General features: G+C 34.9%; 3 protein-coding genes across 4 annotated transcripts; 1 reads left to right on the top strand and 2 right to left on the bottom strand.

Moving 5' to 3' along the window:
* Window positions 1–3: 3 nt before the first annotated feature.
* On the bottom strand, window positions 4–3,948 carry LOC126691330 (serine/threonine-protein phosphatase 7 long form homolog). Its single transcript, XM_050386382.1, has 7 exons — window positions 3,878–3,948; window positions 3,040–3,151; window positions 1,244–2,001; window positions 853–943; window positions 328–726; window positions 56–242; window positions 4–14 (listed from the first exon to the last, which is right to left on the bottom strand). Exons 2-7 carry the CDS (start codon window positions 3,148–3,150, stop codon window positions 4–6), a joined length of 1,557 nt encoding a protein of 518 aa, XP_050242339.1. The 5' UTR covers window position 3,151; window positions 3,878–3,948.
* A 967-nt stretch (window positions 3,949–4,915) lies between these two features.
* LOC126690906 (GDSL esterase/lipase 4-like) lies at window positions 4,916–5,642 on the top strand. Its single transcript, XM_050386019.1, has 2 exons — window positions 4,916–5,202; window positions 5,317–5,642. The coding sequence occupies exons 1-2, from the start codon at window positions 5,025–5,027 to the stop codon at window positions 5,553–5,555; spliced, it is 417 nt and encodes a 138-aa protein (XP_050241976.1). The 5' UTR covers window positions 4,916–5,024; the 3' UTR covers window positions 5,556–5,642.
* A 16,754-nt stretch (window positions 5,643–22,396) lies between these two features.
* On the bottom strand, window positions 22,397–24,157 carry LOC126690905 (uncharacterized). 2 transcript variants are annotated; one of them, XM_050386018.1, is made up of 3 exons: window positions 23,978–24,157; window positions 23,594–23,830; window positions 22,397–23,500 (listed from the first exon to the last, which is right to left on the bottom strand). In XM_050386018.1, the coding sequence occupies exons 1-3, from the start codon at window positions 24,141–24,143 to the stop codon at window positions 22,605–22,607; spliced, it is 1,299 nt and encodes a 432-aa protein (XP_050241975.1). In that variant the 5' UTR covers window positions 24,144–24,157; the 3' UTR covers window positions 22,397–22,604. The 2 variants fall into 2 exon arrangements, with proteins under 2 accessions (XP_050241975.1, XP_050241974.1); XM_050386017.1 differs by having other exon boundaries at window positions 22,397–23,830.
* Between the last annotated feature and the right edge of the window lie 534 nt (window positions 24,158–24,691).

The following is a 24,691-nucleotide window of genomic DNA, read 5'->3' as shown; positions in this document are numbered from 1 at the left end:
GCCCTACTGACAACCTGATGGGATGCAGCACGCTGACCATGGCTATGGCTGGCACGAGTTGAGCTCGTGCTTGGTCGTCCAGTATCTTCTGGCACTTCTGGATTTGCCCCATCGATATCTTCCAACGGAAGTCGAGCAGTTATACGGTGAAGGCGTTCCACTGTCTTAAGTACAGCTGAAATATGCTTGTACTCAAGACTGCCTACTGTATAAAGTCTCAACAACTTCTTGTGACTGGCAACCTGAAAGTAAATAAATACAATTAGTACATCATACTGAAGTTCCTGATACGCAACAAAAATTGAAAAGAAAGGTCGAAGCAATTACCATAATAATAAGTGAAGTCGAAGTGTGGTCGACGAACCTCCAAGTCACCCTATCGTACCAATCGAAGTATGGATGAGCAGGCGACATATCACCCTCTAGTCGTGCTCCAAGACATAGAGATCGTGCTCGAGTATTCCATACTCGGATATGGCCATCATGTCTGTCCCTCCAATTCACCTCCACCTTCCCCCTCAGGTCTATGGCATGAAGGGCTTCGTCAGTATCAACATATGGGGGGGGTTCTTGTACCATCCCGAACTGACGAACAACACGGTCCGGTGTATGTTTCTCTACTAGCCAGAAACATACAAGCGGTACCTTTGCCGTCCATACATCCCTTCCGGCGACACAAAACGCAGGCAGGTGGGCTAATTCAGCTTCATATGGTTGCCACACCACCTAAAATAGTCAAATCAAAGGGCAGCACATTATGCAATGTTCCATATCTATGAGCTCTTTTACATTTATAAATACAATAATCATAAACAATAGTCATAAACAATAGAATAAACACAATGTTGGTACCTGCTTTGGATGCATACAATCTAAAAGCTGACGGTACCGGACCAGACAGATTTCGGCGGGGCTATTCAAGGTGTTCACAACCCACACAGTCCTACAATTGCGAAAGAGGGAGTCAATACTTGGAATTGAGAATATGAAGTAATCAACAACAATAAGTGATAGGCAATCGTAAATTTAACAGTACATACCACTAAGATTATACTAATAAATGATTATCTATACATATGATTAGAGGTGGAGCTAAAAATTAATAAGACTTATATTATACATCAATCATAACATATGACCTCCGTGGTTGTCAAGGTTAAAATTTTATTTTCTATGTCTAACAATGTGTTTAAAATTATGGATTTATTTCCAATAGAGAGAATCGGTCAAGGAAGAGACTTACTTAATAGACAATGGAGAAGGTGCAAATGGTGGGCCATATGCACCATCTGGTGGGAGGTCCATCCTTGGGCACAAAAAAGGGAATCTGACCCATGCCCAATACTGAACTAGCAACAAGGCCCCACCAATCTGACTAGCACCTCTGTCGGTTGCCTTGCATAACTCTCTGTACAGCCATGCAAGGCAAGCGCTCCCCCAACTGTACTGAGGTGGATTCCGAAGGTTCCTCAGCATCTGCAACCACATCGTATGCACCCTATCACCAGACTTGTCGGCGAAAATTGTGTCTGCCAGGAGTGCTAGGATATAACACCGTGCATATTGATGCACAACCACCTCTGTTGCATCATCGGGCAACCCTTCGTCAATTTTTTCTAGTAGCTTCTTTATTTGGATCCTTTGTCCTTTAAGCGTGGTGTCATTAGTAGCAATTCCAAGCAGACTCTGACATTCATCTTTCCATGTCAAGTCAGTTGTTCCAACAATTGCCTCACCATCGATTGGAATCCCAAAAAGAACCTCCACATCTTGTAATGTGATCGTTGTCTCACCATGTGGCAGGTGGAAGGTGTGGGTTTCAGGCCGCCATCGCTCAACGAAGGCCGTGATCAGGTTATGATCAATCTCTCTACCTGGGGTCCTATACAGCCCCTCTAATCCAACTCTCTTCACAATGTCGACGATACGATCATCCACCACTATCCGGCGTCGTTTTCGGAACTCGTCATTACGACCGCGGCATTTCAGTGGCCCTGGATCCTGCACATGATAGAATTATGGTGATGAGATGCAATATGCCATAACCTTTGTATATATGATTGTAGTTATTGATCCCAAAAAACAAAAATAAAGCAATTATGAAGGGACCTTAAAATATCAACCCCAAAAAGAAAAAAAAAAAACCAAAAAAAAAAGCAACAACGGGAGCAAAATAAAAGGATGCAATGCACTTTATACATTTGTCTAGTAATGAAAGGCTTCCCATGCGACCAGCCTATTGTTGCCTCTAAACCAGGAAAAGTCAAAAGGCTTCTTAAAGCTATTTCATTAATTTAAGAAGCTTTAAGTAACTATCTTGGAATTTGGTTGTATTTCGTTGTCATAGTTGCTGATTTGTGTTTGTTTTCCCTTAAGCTCTGTTGTTGTCCAACCCTTGAATTTACTTAACTAAGTATTTTAATGCAAGTAAGAAACTCAAGTGAAAAGGGTCCTTAAGGATTTTATTTGATTTATGACAAAAGCTTGTCTTCAATATGATTCATTAAGCTAGGTTTGTTAGACAAGTTGTAATTCCAAATGGATTCCTAAATATAAACTTCTATGTTTTGCTTTTGGAACCTAAGGATCATATTTTATGCATGTACCATTGCTTCCAATCTCAAGCACATTTTTTTTAAAAAAATTTAGCTCTGTTTGACATGATATGGAAAATAAACAACCTAAATAGAGGAAAGTAAAAGAAACTAGAGGCAAAGGCTAGCGTTCTCAATAATAACAATAAAAATTACTGCAACAACCACAACCTGAACAACTTCTTGCCAAGCAACAATAAAATTATCACAGGTCACATTGCTTCAAACAAAAATAACTCTTATGCACCTAGGATTGCTTTGTTCATGTACACCCACACTAACAGTCAACCAATCTAACTTAACCCAACTAATGCGCATGACCATGCATTGAAAGCTAGTAATACCATTGACACTTAGAATTTCAGAAATGGGAAGAAAAAAAAATCAACATAATGTAAAAGGATAAGAAGAGAATATTCAGCAGGTGGTCGGTTTTCATTTTTACCTTGCCTTCCCAAACAGCGCACGCTCGATGTGTTTTTATAAACCTTAACACTGAATCGTCAGTGGGCTCAGGACCAAACTCATCAGGGAGCTGAGCAGGAACAGCAGCCATACTGCACGAAGTTTAGGGAGTCAAGAGTAATATAATCACATGTTAAATTGGCAAGGAAAGTGATGAACAAGAAAATGATTCAGTTTATTTTGACAACAAGCAGATGGTCCTCTTTACTCATAAAATTAATTTGGGCTACAATGAAGTTTTACAAAAGGTGACAAAAAGAATGAAGGAAAATCATATCTGCGTTGATTAATTTGGGCTACCCACATAGTTGGCCTTACTATTTTCCCTCCTACCAAATGGACCCTACAGTTACGTGCTACATAAAAGATCTGAAAAAATTAAAAAGGGGGGAGGAGTTTGTGGGGTGGGTTCTTAAAAGACTTTCTAAAATTGATTGTCTGAACTCACAACAAAACATCCAAACCAGGGTACAATGGTGAACAAAGCCTTTACCCTACCACCCCAACACAACTAGGTACGAAAAATCTCATTTCTACACTTCATCCTACCAAACATAATGTAAGAAATCATAAAATCATTTCAACATTGCAGCATTGCCTGTGTAGATTCATGTGAAAACTATGCAGAAGAAGTGAAGAACCAGATGTTAAAAATAAGACAATATAATGCAAAATTTAAATACCAGGACAAAAAATAAATAAATAAATAAATAAAAAATCTTCAATAACAGCAATGTATAGTAAAGCAGATGAACAAAGGTAACAAAGCAAACATGGCAGCCAAGATTTGAAATGCAGCAACATAGTAGAATCATTACCTGCAATATCACTATGCAACTACCTTCTCTAAAAGCTTATGTTGTGAAGCCTTTTCAAGCCTATTCCTGCAAGGTATAAAATGCAATTAGCACCTCAAATACGTATATATATGGATGAACATCATTTCTATGCTTATATAAAGAAGGAAGAAAGGAAAATAAATTTCTAGACAGACATTTTAATATATATGATGAATTTCATATTGTAATATTTAGGAGAGCCTTTTTTTTATAAGAATAATTTTATTGAAAAAAAGACTACATACAAAAAGCACAAAGCAGCCAAAACAATTACACGAAAAAAAAAAAAAAAAATTATGTTCAATAAGAAAGAGACTATAAATGCAGGAATGGCGTCACTAGTTGTGAAACAAAGACCATAAAACCAAAAGACCATAAAACAATATAAAAAAAGGAATAAGACATTTAATGAAAGTTAAAGCATCATGATATATGTGGAACTGCCAAAAATGAAGAAATATGCTGATTTGAGAACTAAAACGATTAATTGGAAAGAGGAGCATTAATGGCAAAGTCCATTTACACTTGTATGAGCAGTTAATAACGTAATTTTTTAATTTCCAAATGATGAGAAATCTATCAATAGATTCTTTACATATGTACATATGTATAAAGAAAATCCCTGCCCTCTCGTTCAATGCCTAACAGAAAACCAAGATTAAAGAGATGTTTTTATTCAGGCCTTTTCAATGCCTCCTATATTTCTACAAATACGTTAGACCCAGTTAGATGCTAGTCATGACAAGAAAAAACTATCAGAGCAATTTATTTGCTAGGAAGGAACATATATCGTGATTATGGCAACTTCACACAAGATGGTGAAGAGTTAAAAGTTCATTGAAAAGGCCACATGATAAAAACCCTAGGTTCAAACAGCAATTCAATAAATAAGAAATCATGTCATCCCAGCAATCAATGCTACCTATTTACTGGTAAGCATAACTTGTGCATTCAAATCACAGAAATAATAAACATTTTATAAAAATAAAAATCCAAAAACCCATTAATAACTCAATTCATTGGTCATAATTATAATTTGATTTGTTAGGAAATATATAAGAAAGGAGGAAGAAAACATGTGATCTTAAACCTGCCCCCTTTGGGTTGTTTCCCGCTTGTGAAAGCAATGACACCAGAAAAAGCCAATCCATGCGTGGAGGAAGTAACATCAATTACGAAACTACACAATAAAGCACTTCCTAAAGCCCTTAAGAAGCTAGAGAGTGAACTGAAAGGACTCAAATATTCAATAGCCGATTTCTACACTTTTCTTAGTGAAAGAATAGATAATCCTTCAAAATATGGTATGTCACTTCCATTTTAATAGTACGATATGTATTTTTTTTTTTTTTAATTGTACTTTGCTTTTTATTTTTGCCATAGACTAATAGCATCTTTGTTTTAATTATGTTGGGAAGGTTTTAAAGAAGGGAAGATTGCATGCTGTGGAACTGGTCCATATAATGGAATTTATAGTTGCGGAGGAAAGAGAGCAGATGGCCCAAAGTACGAATTATGTAGGAACATTAGTGACTATGTGTTCTTTGATGCTCCTCATCCTTCCGAAAAAGCCTACCAGCAATTCGCAGAGCTGATTTGGAGTGGAAGTCCCAATGTCATACGACCTCATAGTCTCAAAGAGTTGTTTGATCACTGATTGCATTAAAATTTTAATAAATGTAAAATAAAAAACTTATGGAGCATATTATAGTTTAATAAATTAATGATTTTGTTATATAACAAATGTCATAAGGATAGTGATTAAGATGTATTTAATGTTTATTTTTTTTATTTATATTTAAAAAATATTACAGACAAACTATACGCATATATTCCAAAAAGCACACACAATAACCACAATGAAATTATGCATGTAAGCTAATAAATTATTAAAACAAATGTATTTTCTTCTTTGAAAAATGTGCATTACTGCTCAAAATTGAGCAATTATTAATCCTTAATATATGAACCCTTATAACCATAAATTTATATGTTTAATAATTCAATCATCATATGATACTCTCAACATTTGGACAATACACCAAATTAGAGGTGGATCCAAACACTAGAGATGCACCTCGGCCAGTGGTGGCAAACACTACTAAAAATGATTCAGGGGATTGGATGCAACCCGGTGAAGCATATGTTCTTGTAGTTAAATTATAAGAAGATTTTCTATATTTTTCCTCTTGCATTGCCTTCCAAAATTAATATGCAGTCAAATTCGTTTACTTTGAACAAATCTATGTTAGATCTTAACATGCAATCAAATTGATTTGCTTTGAACATATCTTTGTTAGACCAGAAATAATATTACTTTAATTATTCAATTCCAAGCGTATCTATTATAATTGCCATACCCATACCCAGCAATATCTGGGCAATGACAGAAACTCACTATAAAAAATAAAAAAAATAAAAGAACATATAAGCAAAAATCATACAATGATATAAAAACCCAAAAAGAAGAGATCAAATGAGAATGATACCCTGCGGTTTGTTGGGACGGCGACGGCGACGGCGACGGCGACGGAGACGGAGACGCTGACGGCGAAGGCGACGTTTCTATGACGGCGACGGCGACGGAAAGTGAGAGACCGAAGCGAGATGGAGGGCCGACGGCGACGGACAAGGACGGAGCTGAAGAGAGGGAATGAATGCGACGGAACGGCGACGGAGCTGAAGAGAGATCGAGTGCGACGGAACGGCGACGGAGCTGAAGAGGACTGAGAGTGAGAGAGAGAGAGAGACTGAGTTTGTTGAGTGATGCACTGTGAGTGTGGGAGGGAATGAGAGTTTTTTGAACTAAAGAGTTTTTTTTGAGAGAGTACTGTAAAGTGTGGGAGGACTGAGTTTTTTTGAGACTGTTTTTTTGAGAGTTTTGTTGAGAGACACGTGTGGCAAAAGAAAATAGAAATCAAGTCCAACGGACTTGATTTCTGTGTAGAAAAACCGCTAGTCGGTTTTTATACATACAAACCGAGTCTAATAGACTCGTTTTCTACACACAGAAATCGAGTCCAATGGACTCGATTTCTATGTGTAAAAACCGAGTCTATTGGACTCGGTTTGTATGCATGGAAATCGAGTTTATTTAACTCGATTTCTATGTGTAAAAACCAAGTGTATTGGACTCGGTTTGTATGCATAGAAATCGAGTTTATTTAACTCGATTTCTGTACGCCCATTCCCACGTCGTTCACTGCAAAAAAGGAAAATCGAGTATACTAAACTCGATTTTACAACCCACAAATCGACTCCAATAAACTCGAATTGTTAGAAACCAAAATAGTTTAAAACGTTTGCTAACTAATGATATTGTTTAGATTTTATAGTTATTTTCTAAAAAAATCCAGATGAGTGCATATGCAAACATTGAAAACAGAGTGGCTATTTAAAATTTTAAAGGAGCTTTATGAGAACCATACATACAAAGCCTGTTTGATTCTCACTGCAAAGAAATGGCAAAATGGACTGCAACAAGCAATTGCACCGATCCCAATCCTATCATCATCAAAGTTGTGGAGCCCATCCTGGACATAGCCATTGGTTTCTGTGACCCGTTCCCATGTGAAAACTGAAATCTTGTCTTGCGATAAGCTCATATCTTCGACAGAATAGCTGTCTTCCCTTTTCTATTTATTAATCCTACTTTTTTTTTTTTTTTTTTTTGAGAGGAAAATAATTCCATTAAACCAGAAAAGGGCTACAATAGATAGTCACCAGCATGAGGCTCTAAATCAGATACAATCAAATGAGAAACAAAAGGTGGGGTAACACCTTTCCATACATGAGAACAATGATTAGACTTGACGAATTGAGCAAGCTTGTGACCAAGCATGTTGTAGTCCCTTTTCAAGTAGGAAAAGGAGCAGCAAGAGAACAATGCTTTGGTCTGCAATATGCCTCCCACCAAATGACCAGCTTCACCTTCCTACTTTTGAATCTTCACAATTAATTCACCGAATCCTTCATGATACGCTAGACTTTTGTTATTGTCTGCCAGTACATTCCACCTTAGTAGACTTATAAATTATGTAGTAAAATTTCTTTATTTTAAAATTATTTAATAAAATATTTTTATTTTTGAAACTCGATTTCAATAAAATTGAGTTTTATGTAAAATTTAAGTGTAAAATTTAAATTTATGTAAAATTTAAGTGTAAAATTTAAATTTATGTAAAATTTAAGTGTAAAATTGAGTTTTACACAAAATTAAGTTTTATGTAAAATTATGTTGTAAAATGTCACTGTAATGTCGAGTTTCACTTAAATTTTAAATAAAATTTAAGTGTCAAATTATACATAGAATTTGATATTGTTAATTTCAAGTTTTAACTGTAACTTGATTTTGTTAAAATCAAATTTAAAAAACATGAACATTTTGCTAAATAATTTCAATAAGAACTTTTTCCATCAAGTGCAATATGGGCGAAAGAGACCGGGTCAGTAGTACTATGGAAGGTTGATTAACTTATTGGGACTGGCTTCCAAATTACAAGCAGCACGGTTTCGCCATCAATTGGCTTGGGAACTGGGTTTTCAAGTTAACATATGTTAACATTTTCTATTTGGTTGTCATCTCAAATGTGGAATTGCAAGGAACTGCAGGAACTTTATTTGCCAGGGGATGATAGTGTAAAATCAGCATCAACTCAAGGCCTAGGCCTGGGGCCCCCTTTTTGTCCCAAAATTTTTTAAAAGGTTTTAAGGGCCTCAACCTCATTAAAGTAACAATAGGCCTCAAAATTGGAAAAAATAAATGTAGAATGATAACTAATTTTTTGAAAGAAAACAATGTGCGTGTGTTTCACATTCTTTCCCCATCTTCAAGGTCACAAACACTACAAAAAATATGAATTATAAGAGCATCCAGCAGCAGATCTATAATTTTAGTTATTTAGTAACAATAAAAGTTATTTTATTTATTTTACCTACACACATGCTGCAGCAGTGGATCTATTTTAGCTTTCAACACAATAAAATAATATAACCACTACAATAAAATACTATATATCAATACCAAAAAAACCCACAGCACCAACCACAACCACCTCTACTATCAACCATAGCCACAGCCACAGCCACATCCACAACCACCACCACCACCACCACCAATCCACAACAGGGAAAAAAAAAAACTCAAATCTCCAATCTTTTTCCTCACCCATAACCACAACCACCACCACCACCACCACAGTAGGAAAAAAAAAAAAAAAAAAACCCAAAGCTTGGATCGACAGAAAAACCCACGAAACCCACGACAAGGAAGGCAGCGGCGGCATTGACAATGAAACCTAGTGGCGGCTGAAGGCTTGGGCCAGTGACGTTGAGGCTGGTGGAGGCGTGGTTCGGAGACGTTGAGAGAGAGAGAGAGGCACAGACTGGGCGATGGGGCTTGGGGAGATCGGCGATGGGGCTTGGGGTGGGTCGGCAGGACAGATTGGCGATGAGGGAGCTGGCCGGCGAGCTGAGGGATGAGGGAGATGAGGGAGTTGGCTGGCGAGCTAGAGAGAAATTTCTCAGATGGGAGCTTAAGAGTGATGAGAGAGAGGACGGTGAGATGAAGAATAAAATAATGAAAAAAACAAACAACCTAGTATTATTTTAATCCGGGGGGTTGAATAAATTTTTTTTTTAGATGACTACTACAGTGCACATTTATAGATAGATGTGCACTGTAGCAGTTCAGCTAAAAATTATTGCTATGCCTCCATTGCTGCGTGGCCCTTTTTGGTATTTTGGTGGAGCTAAAATAGCATTATAGTTATTTAGCTCCACTGCTACAAATGCTCTAACAGTGGTCTTTTTTGTAGCACTTACAAAAAATGCTACTTTATTGTAGCAGATTTTCAAATGCTACTATAAGTCTCTTTGTAGCAGTGGTTTTTTTGTAACCATTATAATATTTTTTTTTAACACCGATTTCCCAACTGCTACAATATACATTATTTTTTGTGCTTCTATAGGTGATTTCTAAATACAAAACTACAATTTTTTTTTTTTTTTTTTTTTTTTTTGGCAATGGTTTCCCAACTACTACAATATACTTAATTTTTTGTGCTTCTATAGGTGTTTTCTAAATACAAAACTACAAAGTTTAGTTCTTTTTTTTTTTTTTTGTGTATACTCCAGAGTAGAAAACTAATATCCTAATGAGATTATCATACACCTAAAATACTCAAAATGACACAAATACCCCTAGAATTATAAAATGACCAAAATATCTCTAGAATGTCCATAACTAGAGAACTATTTTTAAAATTTTCAAAATGAACAATATACCCGTGGACCTCCAAATTTACAAAATACATTAGGAATGATTACAATGAACAAAAAAAAAAAATCCCTAAAATCACTAAATGATAAAAATACCCCCCAAACCATTGTACTACTGTTATCTATTGGTTTAAATTGTGAAGATGTTTATCCTCAGCAATCTTAGTGTGATGTCAAACACCTATTGAGAAGACCATAATTTCCTAACTCATTTTAGTGACATGTAATATATATATATATATGTGTGTGTGTGTGGGGGGGGGGGGGGAACTAACATTTTAGTATTTATTCTATGTGATTAGAAAGATTACTAATAGAGTAAATATGTTTATTTTTTTATATTATTTATTTTAAGCATAATGAAATTTTAATATCATTTTTCTAAGATTTATACTAGAAACAATTGAATTTTTTTATGTGTGAGAAACAATTGGTTTGAAATATGGTATTCTTGCTCAACTTAAGTTGGTTTTGCAACAACTGAAACAATGTCCAACAAAAAGGAAAAAAATAAATTTAGTTACACACAATCAAGAATTTAACAAAAAATAATAATAATTAAATGATATTTGCATTTTCTTTAGTAGGCATGAAACATGCTTGTCTATATTAGCTACTATATCATGCAATTTTCAATTTTGAAAACACATATATATATATATATATATATATATAGTATAATCAAATCACTACAATATTCTTACTATCTTTCTATTTTGTATATAAAATAACTAAATATTACAATTTTTTTACTGGAAAAATTATTGAAATAATTTTTTTTATACATCGATTGTTGTGGTGGGGGATTTGAACCTTGCACGTCTTTGTTAGAAATGTGGCAACTAGTCAAGTTATAAGATTCTTGGTTAAAATTATTGAAATATTGGAAAAAACTAATAATAAGTTTCCCCGCCCATCGTGCGAGAACTCAATTAGCACTAAAGAAATGAGAAGAGCATAAACTCCAAGCTATTGGACCAAGTATAATGCTATTTATGTATTAGTCTAATAAAAATTTTGAAACTAAAATGGCTCATACACCTTGGCAAAAAGGTTAGTCCTAGTAGCTGCAAAAATATTGTTTTAAATCCACAATTTAAAAACTCACACTAATAAAGTAAATATTGCAAGCAATATTATTGTTTCAAATCCAAAATGGTCACTAGACACATTACAATAAAAACAATATAGATTGGTACTCAAGCAATGATAAACTAATTAGGCAAGCTACAATGAAACAATTTTCTCCCTTGAAAGCATTAATCACCAAGAATCACTAAAACAATGAAACACATTCCCTCTCATGACTAGTAATCTTCTTCAGACTCAGAATCACCCATAAAATTCTCTTCATCAAGTGGAAGGGGTGTATCAACTATGGTTCCATCCACATCATTTCGAGCCCAATTTAGGTCGTCACTCGCATTATTAGGTGTATTTTCAATCACTGTATCATATGGCTCATTATCACAATAAATGTCTACATCATTATCACTCAAATCGCCATTACCAACGTCGAACACATCCCTTGGTTTAATTTTGACAACAACAAGCCAATCCTTGTCTCTTTCATCTTCAACATAATATACTTGTGAAGCTTGAGATGCCAAAATAAATGGGTCATCTGTCATTCTCTTCCCAACATGTATTAAATGTGAAAAATTGACTAGGGGGAACCCAAATTCATCTATCTTATATCCCCTACCTGTATCAACGTCAACCCAATCACATTTGAATAATATGCATCTCAAATTATCATAATAATTCAATTCAATTATGTCAGACAGAACACCATAGTAGGTAATGCCTCCTTCTGTTGCTACACTGACTCCACTGTTTTGAGTTTTCTTATTTTCCTCATAATCTTTAGTTTGGAATTTAGTACCATTGACAACATATCGTTTCATCCGTCTAGCTTCAATATTCAGTCCTTCAGCAAGCCATCTAACTTTATCAGTAAGTTTCACCTTCTTAGTATTACTCATGGCCACAACCTAAAATTATACATGATATATCAATATGAGCTAAGTAACCCTTATACTACTTCTTTTGTATGCTAAAAATTATTAGCAATGAATTACTTACATAATTTTGAAACCAGTCACAAAACTCATCTATATGGATCTTATTAATAACTCCTTCTGGTACGCGACGTGGACGTATTCTGCTCTTTATTCGTTCCTTATGTAACCTATATAAACAAATGTAGCATGTGTTATTATTAAGAGTTATCATTTGATTAACATGCTTAAATATGAATCATATTTATCAATATTACTTACTCGCAAAATGGAATAATTTCATTACCATTGAATAGAACATAACGATGTGCTTGTACCCATTCAGTTGAATCAAGTTGAATATTCAACATTGCTCCTGTAGCATCATCAATGTTTCTGATGGGTCTAGTGAATACTGTCTCAATGGATTCCAAATATCGTGAGCAGAATATTAAGCACTCTTCTGCAATGTATCCCTCAGCAATAGAGGCCTCTGGATGAGCTCTATTACGAACATAAGACTTAAGTCTTAAGAGATACCTATTTAGAAATAGAAGATCAATAGTGGAATAATGGATTTCATTGAAAAATTTAAATAATTATGACTTACCTCTCAATGGGATACATCCACTGATAATGGACTAGTCCAGCAATTTTTGCTTCAGTGGCCAAATGGAGGACTGAATGAACCATGACAGTAAAGAAAGAAGGAGGGAATATTTTTTCCAATTCACATAATGTCATTGCAATTTGAGATTCAAGTTTCTCAAGATCTTCTACTTGTAGGACTTTGGAACATACTTCTCTGAAGTAACAAGATAAATCTATTAAAGCCATACTGACTTTTTTTGGTAAAGCTCCTCTTATTGCTATTGGAAGAAGTTGTTGCATTATAATGTGACTATCATGACTCTTCAATAGAAATCAAACATAATTAAAATCCTATATTATTTCACATAAAAATAAAAAAAATTGTTATGAATTATTACGAATGTGCCAAATAATCATTGAAATCAATGATTTCTTAACAATTTGAAGAGAGATATTAATAAAACCAAAATACAAAAGCTATAATAGCAATTTTGTATCTCAAAAAGTAAGAAGAACAATTTTTAAACAAAAAATATATAAAAATTTAAAAACTTTGTATTTACTGAATATTTAAATATTAAAAAATTTACTAAAATTTATCGTCTTATGCTCCAAATTGTATAAAGTCAGTTTTGAATAAAATAAAAAAGAACATAATTGAAATCCTGAATTGATTCACATGAAAAATTGTTATGAATTGTTATGAATGTGCTAAATAATCATTGAAATCACTTATTTCTTAACAATGTGTAAAAGAGATATTAATAAAACCAAAATACAAAAACTATAATAGCAATTTTGTATCTCAAAATGTAAGAAGAAAAATTTTTAAACAATAAATATATAAAAAGTTGAATACTTAGTTTTTAATGAATATTTAAATATTAAAAAATTTACCAAAATTTATCGCCTTAGGCTCCAAAATGTATTACATCAGTTTTGAATAAAATAAAAAAATACCTTTAAAAAATAATAATGTTTTAGCATACCAATCTATATTTAAAATTATATATATATATATATATATGTAAGGTTGAATTTAATCAACCATGTGTTGGCTTTATTCCGTGACAAATTTGCTTGTAATACAGCACTTAGAAACCCTGTATTTAGGTGGGAATCATGTAAGGGTAGTGTGTGAGAGAGTGCGAAGAAATGCTCAAGACTGTGCAGTGAAACAGGGACTCGCGGCTGGATCTCTCGGGAGGCTTGCGGCTTGTAAGCCGCCGAAAGTTGCACACGTGCAGAGCGTGCAGGGGAGTTGAACAGTCATGCCAGCTGGAGCACTACCGGACAAAAATCCAGACTGGCCACTCAGTTAGCTCGCGGCTTGAACTCGCGACTCAGTCAAGTCGCCAGCCAGCCCTGTGTTGGAAAAACTGACTCTTCGCATTCCATTCTCACACCAGTATAAATACCCCTCATTCCCACAAAATATGTGTGACCATTCAGAAAGAAAAACCCTAAGAGAGGTTTCTTCAAAACACCCACCCAATTAGAGAGAGCTACTCATTTTTAGAAAGAAATCTTTGTAGTCTCTTCTCATTCTCTCTCTCATTGTCATACCTATTGAGAGGAGATTTCTATCCAAACACTACCCACACCCATTTAGAGTGTTGAGTGTTTTTGGAGCTTTGGGAAGCATTGGAAGATGCCAAGGATGACAGATGCTATGGATTATAGTGGAATCCGGTAAGCCAGAAAAGAAAAAGGTTCGGCGCAACCTCGTTGGAGCAAGAAGCTTGGAGGGCTTAGGTACATCCGGTAGATTAGGCTTGGAGGGTTTATTGTTGTTCATGTATCCCAACTACATTTTCTAGTGAATTATTGACCGCTTGGAGGGCGGTGGAGAGGTTTTACGCCGAGGGCTTCGGTTTCCTCTTCGATAACACATCGTGTGTTGTCCTTGTGTTTGCATCTCTCTTCCCTTTATCTTTGCCTTTTATTTTCTGCTGTAGATGTGATTTTAATTGGCTTATATTGTTTACCAATTCTGTATTAAGCTTTTATTCATGTTCCGCACATTAATTATTTGATATAAAACTTGAATTGGTAATTTGCAATTTGAGAGTCTAAACGTTCAAGGGTGTTTATACACATATTTGAACTTTCAATATATATATATATATATATATATATATATATATAAGTTGAAACATCACATTTATTGTTACTACATTTTTGTTGAGTCACATCAGCGGTCATGTCATCATTTTTAAAAAGTATATACATAAATATTAATGTATGCAATAAATTTCACTACTTTGTCATTGTGCCACAATGTCCGCTTATTTTCAACTTCTTTTTTTTTTTCTTTTTTTAAAATTTTTTTCTCCCTATTCTTAAAAATAAAATAAAAAAAAGTTAAAAAAAAAACCTCTTCTTCTTTCTATTAGTCCACATCTACTATTACACTTTCTCCAACTTTTCATTCCCTCTTTGCCTCTTTACTACTCTTTACTTGACCATTAAAATTCTTTTATCATTTTCTCTTTCTTATATTTTGACTCTTCTTTTATACATCTTATTTTGTATAAATTTGATATAATTTTTTCCCATACAAAAATTGTGAGTACTCTCTCTCTCTCTCTCTCTCTGGATTTTTGTTCTAAGTTAATTTGATGGTTTTTTTTTTAAAATTTAATTATAATATGTGTTTTGATGTTGCGTTTTTTCCCCCCCATCACAAATCCCTCTTATAGCTTTGGTTGAATTTTGGTTTGGGTTAATACATAGTATGTTCTAGAAATAGGAATTTGAGTTTATATCAAAACAAAATGTACATGGCTATGAATTCGAATGTGCCTACCAATTGTTTGAGTAATAATTTATTATAAAGTCTATATTTTATTCCTATGGTTTCATTTTAATTTTGGTTAAGATAATTGTAAGAACACGTTTTGCAGCCCAAGCCCAAAATGTATGGGATCTCGGCCTAGTGAACCCAGTACAATAAATTTGTAGAGAATGGGTCAAAGAACTAGGCCCTAATGAATTGGACAACGACTAGTATGGATTTAGAGGATGATCAAACAAAAACAAGAAGCACTATTTTGAATGAATTCACTGTCCGAGGAGGTAAGTTTCCATATAAATCAATTAAATCGATTACAAGTATAATTTTGATTGCTACAGTGTTCTCTATCTCTCTTTCGATCCCTTTCCATAAAGGACCTCTTACAATATATAGTTCCCTTTGGACGATCTTGATCCTACACTTGTTGATCATTTGAGCCTTCACTTGAGTGCTTGTCCCATTAGACACCCTTTTTGACCTTTTGTGAGTTGTGGTTGCTAAGGCAACATTGTTCGAGGGTCTTCTCCACATAAATGCGGCCAGAAAATTAGCTACAAGGCATTCAATGTGGTGGTAGCAACTTACTCTTAGATATTTTTGAGTTCCCATCCTTCTTGTATGTTCATGATGCACGTCCCTACCACTAGAGCTTCCTGGAAGGTCACCCTGACTATCGGGATATATATTTGAGCTGTACTTAGCATGTCCGAGGAGATATTCTTCCTCGAACCGCCCTCCCATTCACATGTCACTCATGAGACTCTGAGCTTAAACCATCCACTACTATTCGTTTGTCCTCGAATCACTCATGCCCTCGGCCAAGGCCCAATTTTGGATTTGGGCCCTTAACCCTACAATAGCCCCTCAAACTCCGATTTTTTCCCTTTCGTCCGAGGAGAAAAGTGGGGTTTTGATTTTTTAAGAGTTAACATTATTTAATCCTTTGATTTACACATGTAAGAGTGCCATTTTGTGCGCCTCATAATTACTACTGATGCTTCGGAGCTTGCGAGGCGTCATTAATTGCTCCAGGCGGCACTTTGTCCCCCACGCGGCGCTTTGTTCCCCACATCCAACGATGAGGCACATATCCAACGGTTGACCTTTCTCTTGGAATTTTGAGCAGGATAACTCCCACTCAATTTCGCTCTTTATATAAAGCCTCGAGGGAAATAACTTTCCCTTCCTTTCACAAACCTTCAAGCTCTCTAGAGATTCCAAGCATTTCAACTCGCAAAATTCTCTAAGTTCCCAAGCTTCTCTAACTTTTTTTCCTTAAGAAATCTGTGAAAGATTTCTTCTAAAGGTTCAGGGATTAACACACGTACTTGCTTGTGTAAGTCTCTACTTCTTTATATTTCTTTCTCCTCGGCCTTCTTTCTTTAATTACTGAATAGGCTTCTCTTTCTACCTCTTGTGTCTTTACTTTATATGTTTTCAAGCCTACTATTTTTGCAAGTAGAATTGAACTGTTGCCACTCTGTCTTTAGTAAAAAGGCTAACAATAGCACATTGCTAATAATTCAAGTAATTTGACCAAGTAATAGAAATAAAGAGCTTTATCACATACTTGTATTGAGAATTGAACCCTTTACAATGAAGATTGAATCTAATAGAGATGAATGATGTATTTTGCAAAAGATAAAAGGGGCGGGCAACCTTCTTCCTGCTCTACAATTAGATAAATAGTTAATGACTTTAACTCGCTTAAAGCTAGTAATCTGAGGAGTTGAGTGTGATCTTGGATTTGTTTTAACACTTAGTGAAAGAAAATAAATATCCTAGTGTTAATTTTCCCCAAGTATGTGATCTGAGGGACCAGTCATGACTAGGGTTCTGTTTAACACTTAGTAAGAATGAGTAGGTGTCATTGAGTGTAAATTTTCCCAAAGCATGTGGTCCAAGGAGTCAGACATGTCTAAGGTTCTGTTTAATCACTTAGAAAGATGTCTTAGAGTGTTAATTTCCCCAAAGCATATGGTCCGAGGAGCCAGACATGTCTAAGGTTCTATTTAATCACTTAGAAAGATGTCTTAATGGGAGGCATGATTTGTTTACACAAAAGATAAACATATGATAAAGGAAAATTTCATTATTGATACTAGTCACTAACCCGTGCGATGCACGGGAAAGCTATTGTGTACGAAGATTGAAACAATTCCTTGTTTCTTCATCTTTGATCTCACATTAGGATTCCTATCCTTGATATGAAACATAAAATCACGAAATGGAAAATATAAATCAAATTAAAATTAAAATTAAAATTAGGATTTCAATCTTCTACATCCTCAAATATCCAATAAATGCTAAAATATCAATTTCCAATAAATTGAAAGACAACTTTAAAGTACTTTTTGTATCTTTCTTCCTTTGTTGTTCTTACATTCTTTTGAAGTACCACTAATATAAGCTCGTCAATAAAACACGTTGAGAAATGTATTACGACATGTAAAAGTTAGATATCAAATTTGTAATTTTGCTATATTAAAAATATATGCACTTCTCAAGCTTAAATGTGTTTGTCAGTTTCTATAACAAAGTAAAAAACTTTCTTAACTATGTAGAATTCCCATCCAAACTTGAGATTATATTCATTTAATTATATTTGGAAAACAAATGTTTTTCCATTCAAATTTTCTACTTGCAAAGGTAGGTCGATTTTAGATTGTTGTCATGATACCCATTGACAAAGCATAAAACAAAGCAAAAATAAAAAACCCCCTTTCATAATCATCAATCAATAATATTTTAAACTAATATAAATAATAATTCATAAAACATTCATTAAAAAAGACATTTTATATTATTCACAATCCATATAAAATAATAGAATTTTTTAATGCAATTGGAATTGAATCTGATTCTTTTTTTTAAGATCAAAGATAGAAAGAATCAATTTCTCAATATGCAGCTTTTTTTTTTTTTTTTAAACTTGATAAGTGCAACTCTTATCTAACTTATTGTTTAATGGGCAAAGACAAAGCAAATAGTTTAAAAAAAAAAATGCATTCAGAAATATCTTAGAAATGTGAATCCTTCTACAATTCATGCAAAGTCAATCACTTTTATTATTCAACCGTCCTACAAAAGACCAGAACATAACAATATCACTAAGCTATCCATCAAACCCCATTTGTTCTATAGATTGACATGCACAATTCAAATTCCCTTCTCACTACTTTAAACTTTAAAGTAGCAGCACATCAAGAATAAATATTCATATGAGCAATCAAACTTAAGGTGACATTTTTATTTTGGTACATGCAAACACGTAAATATGACATTTCAAGTTTAATTTGCATTCAGCAGCATGTGATTGCAAAATCCTTGAAAGTGATGTGCACAACTTTTTTTTTATAAGATTGTAGCATGTGATTGCATTCATTTAGATCCAGCATGTTAATACTCCAACTTTCTTCATCATCTTCTTCAAATCATGTGGCTTCTTATAAGGAGGTCTTTGACCATGGGGTAGCCCTAACTTTACCCACCAATCTTCATTTCTAGTTGGCCACCAAGGTGGCAGAGCTCCCTTTTCTAGCAAGTACTTCCTTTGAGGGGGGTCATAGTGTTGCATTTAAGAAGACAAAATTGACCCAAGAGTAGAATCTTGCAAGTCTTGGAGAATGCTTTTAGAGTTCCCATTCTGATTATTTTCTACCTCACTCATGGCAAGGCATTTCGCTTCATACTTGGCTATGGCTGCTGGCCCATTCTTATCAAACTTCACCTTTTCTTTCCACCAAGCTCTAATGTTGTCAGAAGCACCACTAACTGGCTTATCCTTCTTAGGAATTATACCAAAGACAAAGCTGAGAGCTTTGCAAACTTCCATCAACTTTAGCATATACTTGAGAATCCCATCCTATGCTCTACTTCCTCCGAGCCTAATCTCAGTGGTCTACTTGGTTTTTGCAAACTTCCATCAGCTTTAGCATATACTTGAGAATCCCATCCTATGCACTACTTCCTCTGAGCCTGATCTCAGTGGTCTGCTTGGGCTTCTGCTTCTCTGCAGCTTGTTAGGCTGCAATCTTCTGTCTTTCCTTAAGCCTCTTGAGTTTGATACGATCCTTCCACATTCACCTTTCCAATTCTTCTGCTTCAATCTCTTCATCACTCACATCTTTATCCACTATGTCGTCACACTTTAATTAAGTCATCAACTTCTAAATCTAAACTGTCACCCAATGTGTCATCAACCAGCATAAGGTGGTCCATTGAATCAAATTACAACAACTCTCTGGTTGATGAGAAAAAAGCTTGGAAAAAAACAAAACAAAATCTTTAATCTTACTACTTATTTTGTTTCAATCCCCAAGCTATACAACCACTCTAGGACTAAAACGAAAAGTTGTACCAAGCTCCCTAATAGCACAAGGTTCTGTTACATTGACCATCAAAATCAAACCACAGTAAAAAACCCAAATTAATTTTCTATTCCAACCTTATCTCAAAAACCAAACAAAACATAATTATTGCTAAAATCTTATGAATTCACATATATTGTGCCAAATAGCCCCTTTCTTTATTCAATCAAACCCATCTTCCCAATGACACCAAACCTATAAAAATCCCTAAAAAGTCTTAGATTACAACAATTCAAATATTAATATACAAGACCCAGCATCCTATAATAGATTTATAAACAAATCCACATCTCAAAAAAAAATTTGATATATAAAACTCCAATTCTCAGAATTTCCAAAAACTGAATCTTTTAAACAGATAGAAATGAATCAAACTCAAATTCTACAAAATTATTAAATTACACGTAAAAATAGGTCCACAATAGAATCAATTCAAAGGACCATATTAAGTTATACAACAATTTCAATAGCCATAAAACAAAGTGGTTGACAAATGACAGAAAAAATTATACTGTTACACTACATGTTCATTGAAATCACACAGGATAAGACCCAACCCAAATACTTACACACAAAAGTGACAGAAAATACTTACACATACCTACACAAATAGTCATTAAAATCACATAGGAGAAGACCCAACCCAAAAATCTAGGCTCACATAATGCATGCAACGTAAATAAACTCAAAATCTTTAAATTAATCCCTATCTAACAAAAAAAAAAAATTTGGCGCAAGCCAAACAACCAGACAGCAGAGCAAGCTCTACATCATTCTGTATAGCATATGGCAGCTTAAGCTGCAACTTGCAACCTCCATATACAACACAAAGACTAATACTGTTACAGCAAATGAAAACCCAAATTACAGCAAAATCACCTGTACAAAACTATACAGATGAATCCAGTCCATTCCATTACTTGGACTTAAGGGATATTAGAATTGAGACTCCAATTCCTGGATAAGTTTCTATCAAGAATTGAGTCATCATAAATGGGGCCACTCTCCATTCTATTAAGTAGAGTAGATGGAAAAATGAAATAGTAAAACAATGAAATTAGAGACTTTTTTTTTTTTTTTTTTGCTTTTGATAAACAAAATTATAGACATTACTTATCATGCAAAATGGAAAAATCCAAGACAAGAAAAGGAAAAAAGAATATGATACTTCCTACTTAACTTAGTCAAGGCAGCTAGGATAAGGAAAAGTTTGTTTTCTTTTATAATAACAGAATCCTTGCCCTGCATAATTTTAAGCTGATTTTGGTGTTCTTTTATTATGCATACTTTATATCAAGAATAGCATATTGCATCAGGAATTTGTAAAAAAAGATTTTTTGTTGTCTATGAAACTTAGATTGTATGAGGTTTTTTTTTTGAGTGTTTGAGTTTGGGCAAATGAAAATTTTATAGATCTGAAAAATTATGCATATGTTTCCTAAAATTTCCTATGGATCTAAGTAGACCCTTAATATTGTCCAAGATTGTTTCACATAAATTCTCCCAATAATCTAAGCTAGACAAATATATCATTGCATAAGTCTTGCATTGTGTTATGCTGAGAAAGAAAATAATGTCTTTGGCAGAAGGAGAAATTTAAATACCTGAACTTGTTTGCAGGTAAAAAAATTTCTCACCACTCCCCAATTGGATAATCATCAAATAACCCTACAGGCACATTCAAAATTTGGGAATTACACTTGGAAATAAACAGGGAAAAAAAAATTAAGAAATCTATAAAAGAAAAGAGAGAGTAGAAGATGGACTAACCACATTGTTTTTGTATTACCATTGCGCAAACAAATCTGGAGCTTCTCTTATTTGGTTTGTCATCACATGTAGCTCTTGAATTTCGATCATTTGCAGCTGAAGAGAACAGAACATTCTATTTTATTATTACTTCTTAAAGTATAACTGGAAATTTAAGAGAGAGAGAGAGAGAGAGAGAGAGAGAGAGAGAGAACTGAAAGTGAATTTGGCAATCTTTGATAATTGTTTGGTTGATTCAATATGAGAAAACTTATGGCCGGGATCTGTCTTGGACCAACCTGCGCAGCTAGGGATGAATTTTAATAGCGTCAATACCAAAACATCGAATATGGGAAATTTTGGACCACTCTGTTTCACTTTTTATTAATTTGGGGCAACCGCTCATATCATATGGGAAATAAGTCTGCAAACTATTCAACCTCTCTCATTAAACAATATCTACATAAACCCATATATGACCCACAACACAAAAGAGGTAGAACTCCAATTAAAAAACCCAGTTGGCATATCCACACAACAGCACTACACGAAGAAATCAGAATCACACTAACCCATATATGACCCACAATACAAAAGAGATAGAGCTCCAATTAAAAAACCTAGCAATCAAAAATTCAACATCCTAAAAAAAATCAAATACAAAGAAAAATCAACGTAACAATCATCTATATCACAGCACGAAAGAGGCTATTAGATTTAATACATAGATTGCATATAGTTTGCAGCTAGTTTGAAATAATAGAAACTAGCCAAGTATTCAAAAGTTCAGAACAAGGCCATATGAGCATTCTTCCAAGTATCAACTTCGTCTTTTCTTTAAAAAATAAAAATAAACTTAAATTAAGTTTTCCATGATCAACCTTAGAGCTCCAACTTGAATTAGAAATCGAGGTTCCTAGCTACTTCTCCAGCAACCCGTGTCCAGCAGACCTGCAATGGTATTGTTGCAATTTGGATTGAACTTTGCGTTTCTCCTCCTTCAGTTCCTCCACTGTTTTTGAAATGCGTTGCAACTGACACTCCTCATTTTCAATCTCGCACTCCAGCATTCGTAATTCAGCTTGCAACTTCAACCTTTCAAGCTTCTTATTACCAAGAGATGTCTTCTTTGATTTGAGAAATTCAGTGGAATTTGCTAAATCAGATTTCAGATCTTTGTAGTAAGGAATGTTATGCACAATAATCTCCCTAATTTCATCATGATGGTCACAAAGCCATTCTACATCCAGCTTTGCAGCATCAGCCAAAACTATAACATCATTAACAGAAGTTAGATGATGCTTCTTGAGCTTACTAAATGGTAATTCCTGCAGATCGTGAACAGCTGTGCAAACTCTCTCCAGTAAGTAATTAATCATCTTAGAAGACTCGAGCCTACAATTTCTAGCAATGTCACCATACTTCTCAATTATGGCAAGAAGAGTCGGAGCACACTCAGCACTCACACAATATGAACCCACTTGTTCAAGTGTGTTATCTGCTGAGCTTGTTGCATCAGAGGTAATGTCATAGAAGGCGCTTGTCATGTGAAAAAGCGATGGAGCCAAACTCTTACAGCTCACGCGATCTGGACTGTATGTACCCATTCCTTCATTATCTCCTTCAAGAGCAGTGTCCAGGGAAACGACAGCCGCATCTCGGACATCTTGTTCTGAAGGCATGACGGTCAAAATGGCAGCAGCATTGGCACCGGCACCATCAGCAGTCTCCTCAGGAATATGTATCTCAAATGTTTTTTCCAGGGCACCTTTAAGCTCTTGGTTTGCCAATATTACACTTCTTTCTCCTGCAAAATCTACACAGAGGTCATCTGAGCTCGAGGATTCTAAAGAGGTACTTGAATTTTCAAAAAGTGATGCATTAATGCAATTGCAGCTAAAATAATCACCGTGTCCATCGTTATATCCATGAGGGTCATTATCAGGGGATACAACTTCTGCACCATGGACATTTTGCTCAGAAGCCGTTGATGTAAACATGGCAGGAGAATTCTCACAAGCTTCTGTAGCAATGTTCCTAGAAGTTTGCACTTCAATATCTTTTCTGGTGACACCTGCTTGTTCATCGTCTATTGCACCTTCCGCTTCTTTATTTCCATGAATTTCTTTGTCAGGAGAAACAGTTTCTGCATCACAGAAATTCCGTTCGTAGAAATAATTCAAATAAAGAAGCAAAGATAGCTCATGTTTAAGTAGAGCAAAAACACACTCCAAAAGGGAGAAAAAAGAAAAAGAAAAAAAGAAACAAGAAAGAAAAAAGCAAGACACATTACCTTGATTCAATGTGGCAGCATTTGAACCCCTTGGTGAAACAGCTCTCTCCCCAAGGAATGTTAGGGAATTGTTGCTATGCATATTTCTTCTCTTCCGCTTACCAAACACCTTTGGGGTCAAACTGGTTTCACGACGCATTGGCAATTTGATCTTCAGCCCCTTCATTTCTGCCCGGTTGTCTATATTTTTCCAAATTTAAATAGTCAAACAATTAGGATTCTTGGAAAGAAAAACACAAACAAGTCAAGTTACATGGTCAAGGCAAAGCAAAGCGTCTAGCTTAGGGTGAGATACTTTCCAAGTAGAATTCTTGGAAAGAAAGAGATATGTACACAAGTAAAAAGATTTGTTTAAGAGACAAGTATAAATAAATTGAAGTAACCTTCAAATGATGCACTGAATTGAACTTGGGGCCTAGTCATCTTAGGTTTATAGTTATTACGAAACTATAAGTGTGGGGACATTAGAAGGCTTTTGTCCGCTTTGGGGAGCCAGTCCCTCACGGTTTTGTCCTCGTCCCCGAGTGTGGTTGGGGGATTTTTGCCATGAAGTGATTGACACCTAGGCTCACCTTTGTCCCACATCGGTTAGAGAACCCTCCCACTCAAGGTTTATAAGCTTCTGGAGCAACCAAGAGTGTACCACTACTACACATGTGTAGTAGTGGTACACTCTTGGTTGCTCCAGAAGCTTATAAACCTTGAGTGGGAGGG

The sequence above is a fragment of the Quercus robur genome, chromosome 7 (genome assembly GCF_932294415.1).
Source record: "Quercus robur chromosome 7, dhQueRobu3.1, whole genome shotgun sequence".
Lineage (NCBI taxonomy): Eukaryota > Viridiplantae > Streptophyta > Magnoliopsida > Fagales > Fagaceae > Quercus > Quercus robur.
The sequence above is the reverse complement of the archived record's forward strand: the minus strand, read 5'-3'. Positions and strand labels throughout refer to the sequence as shown.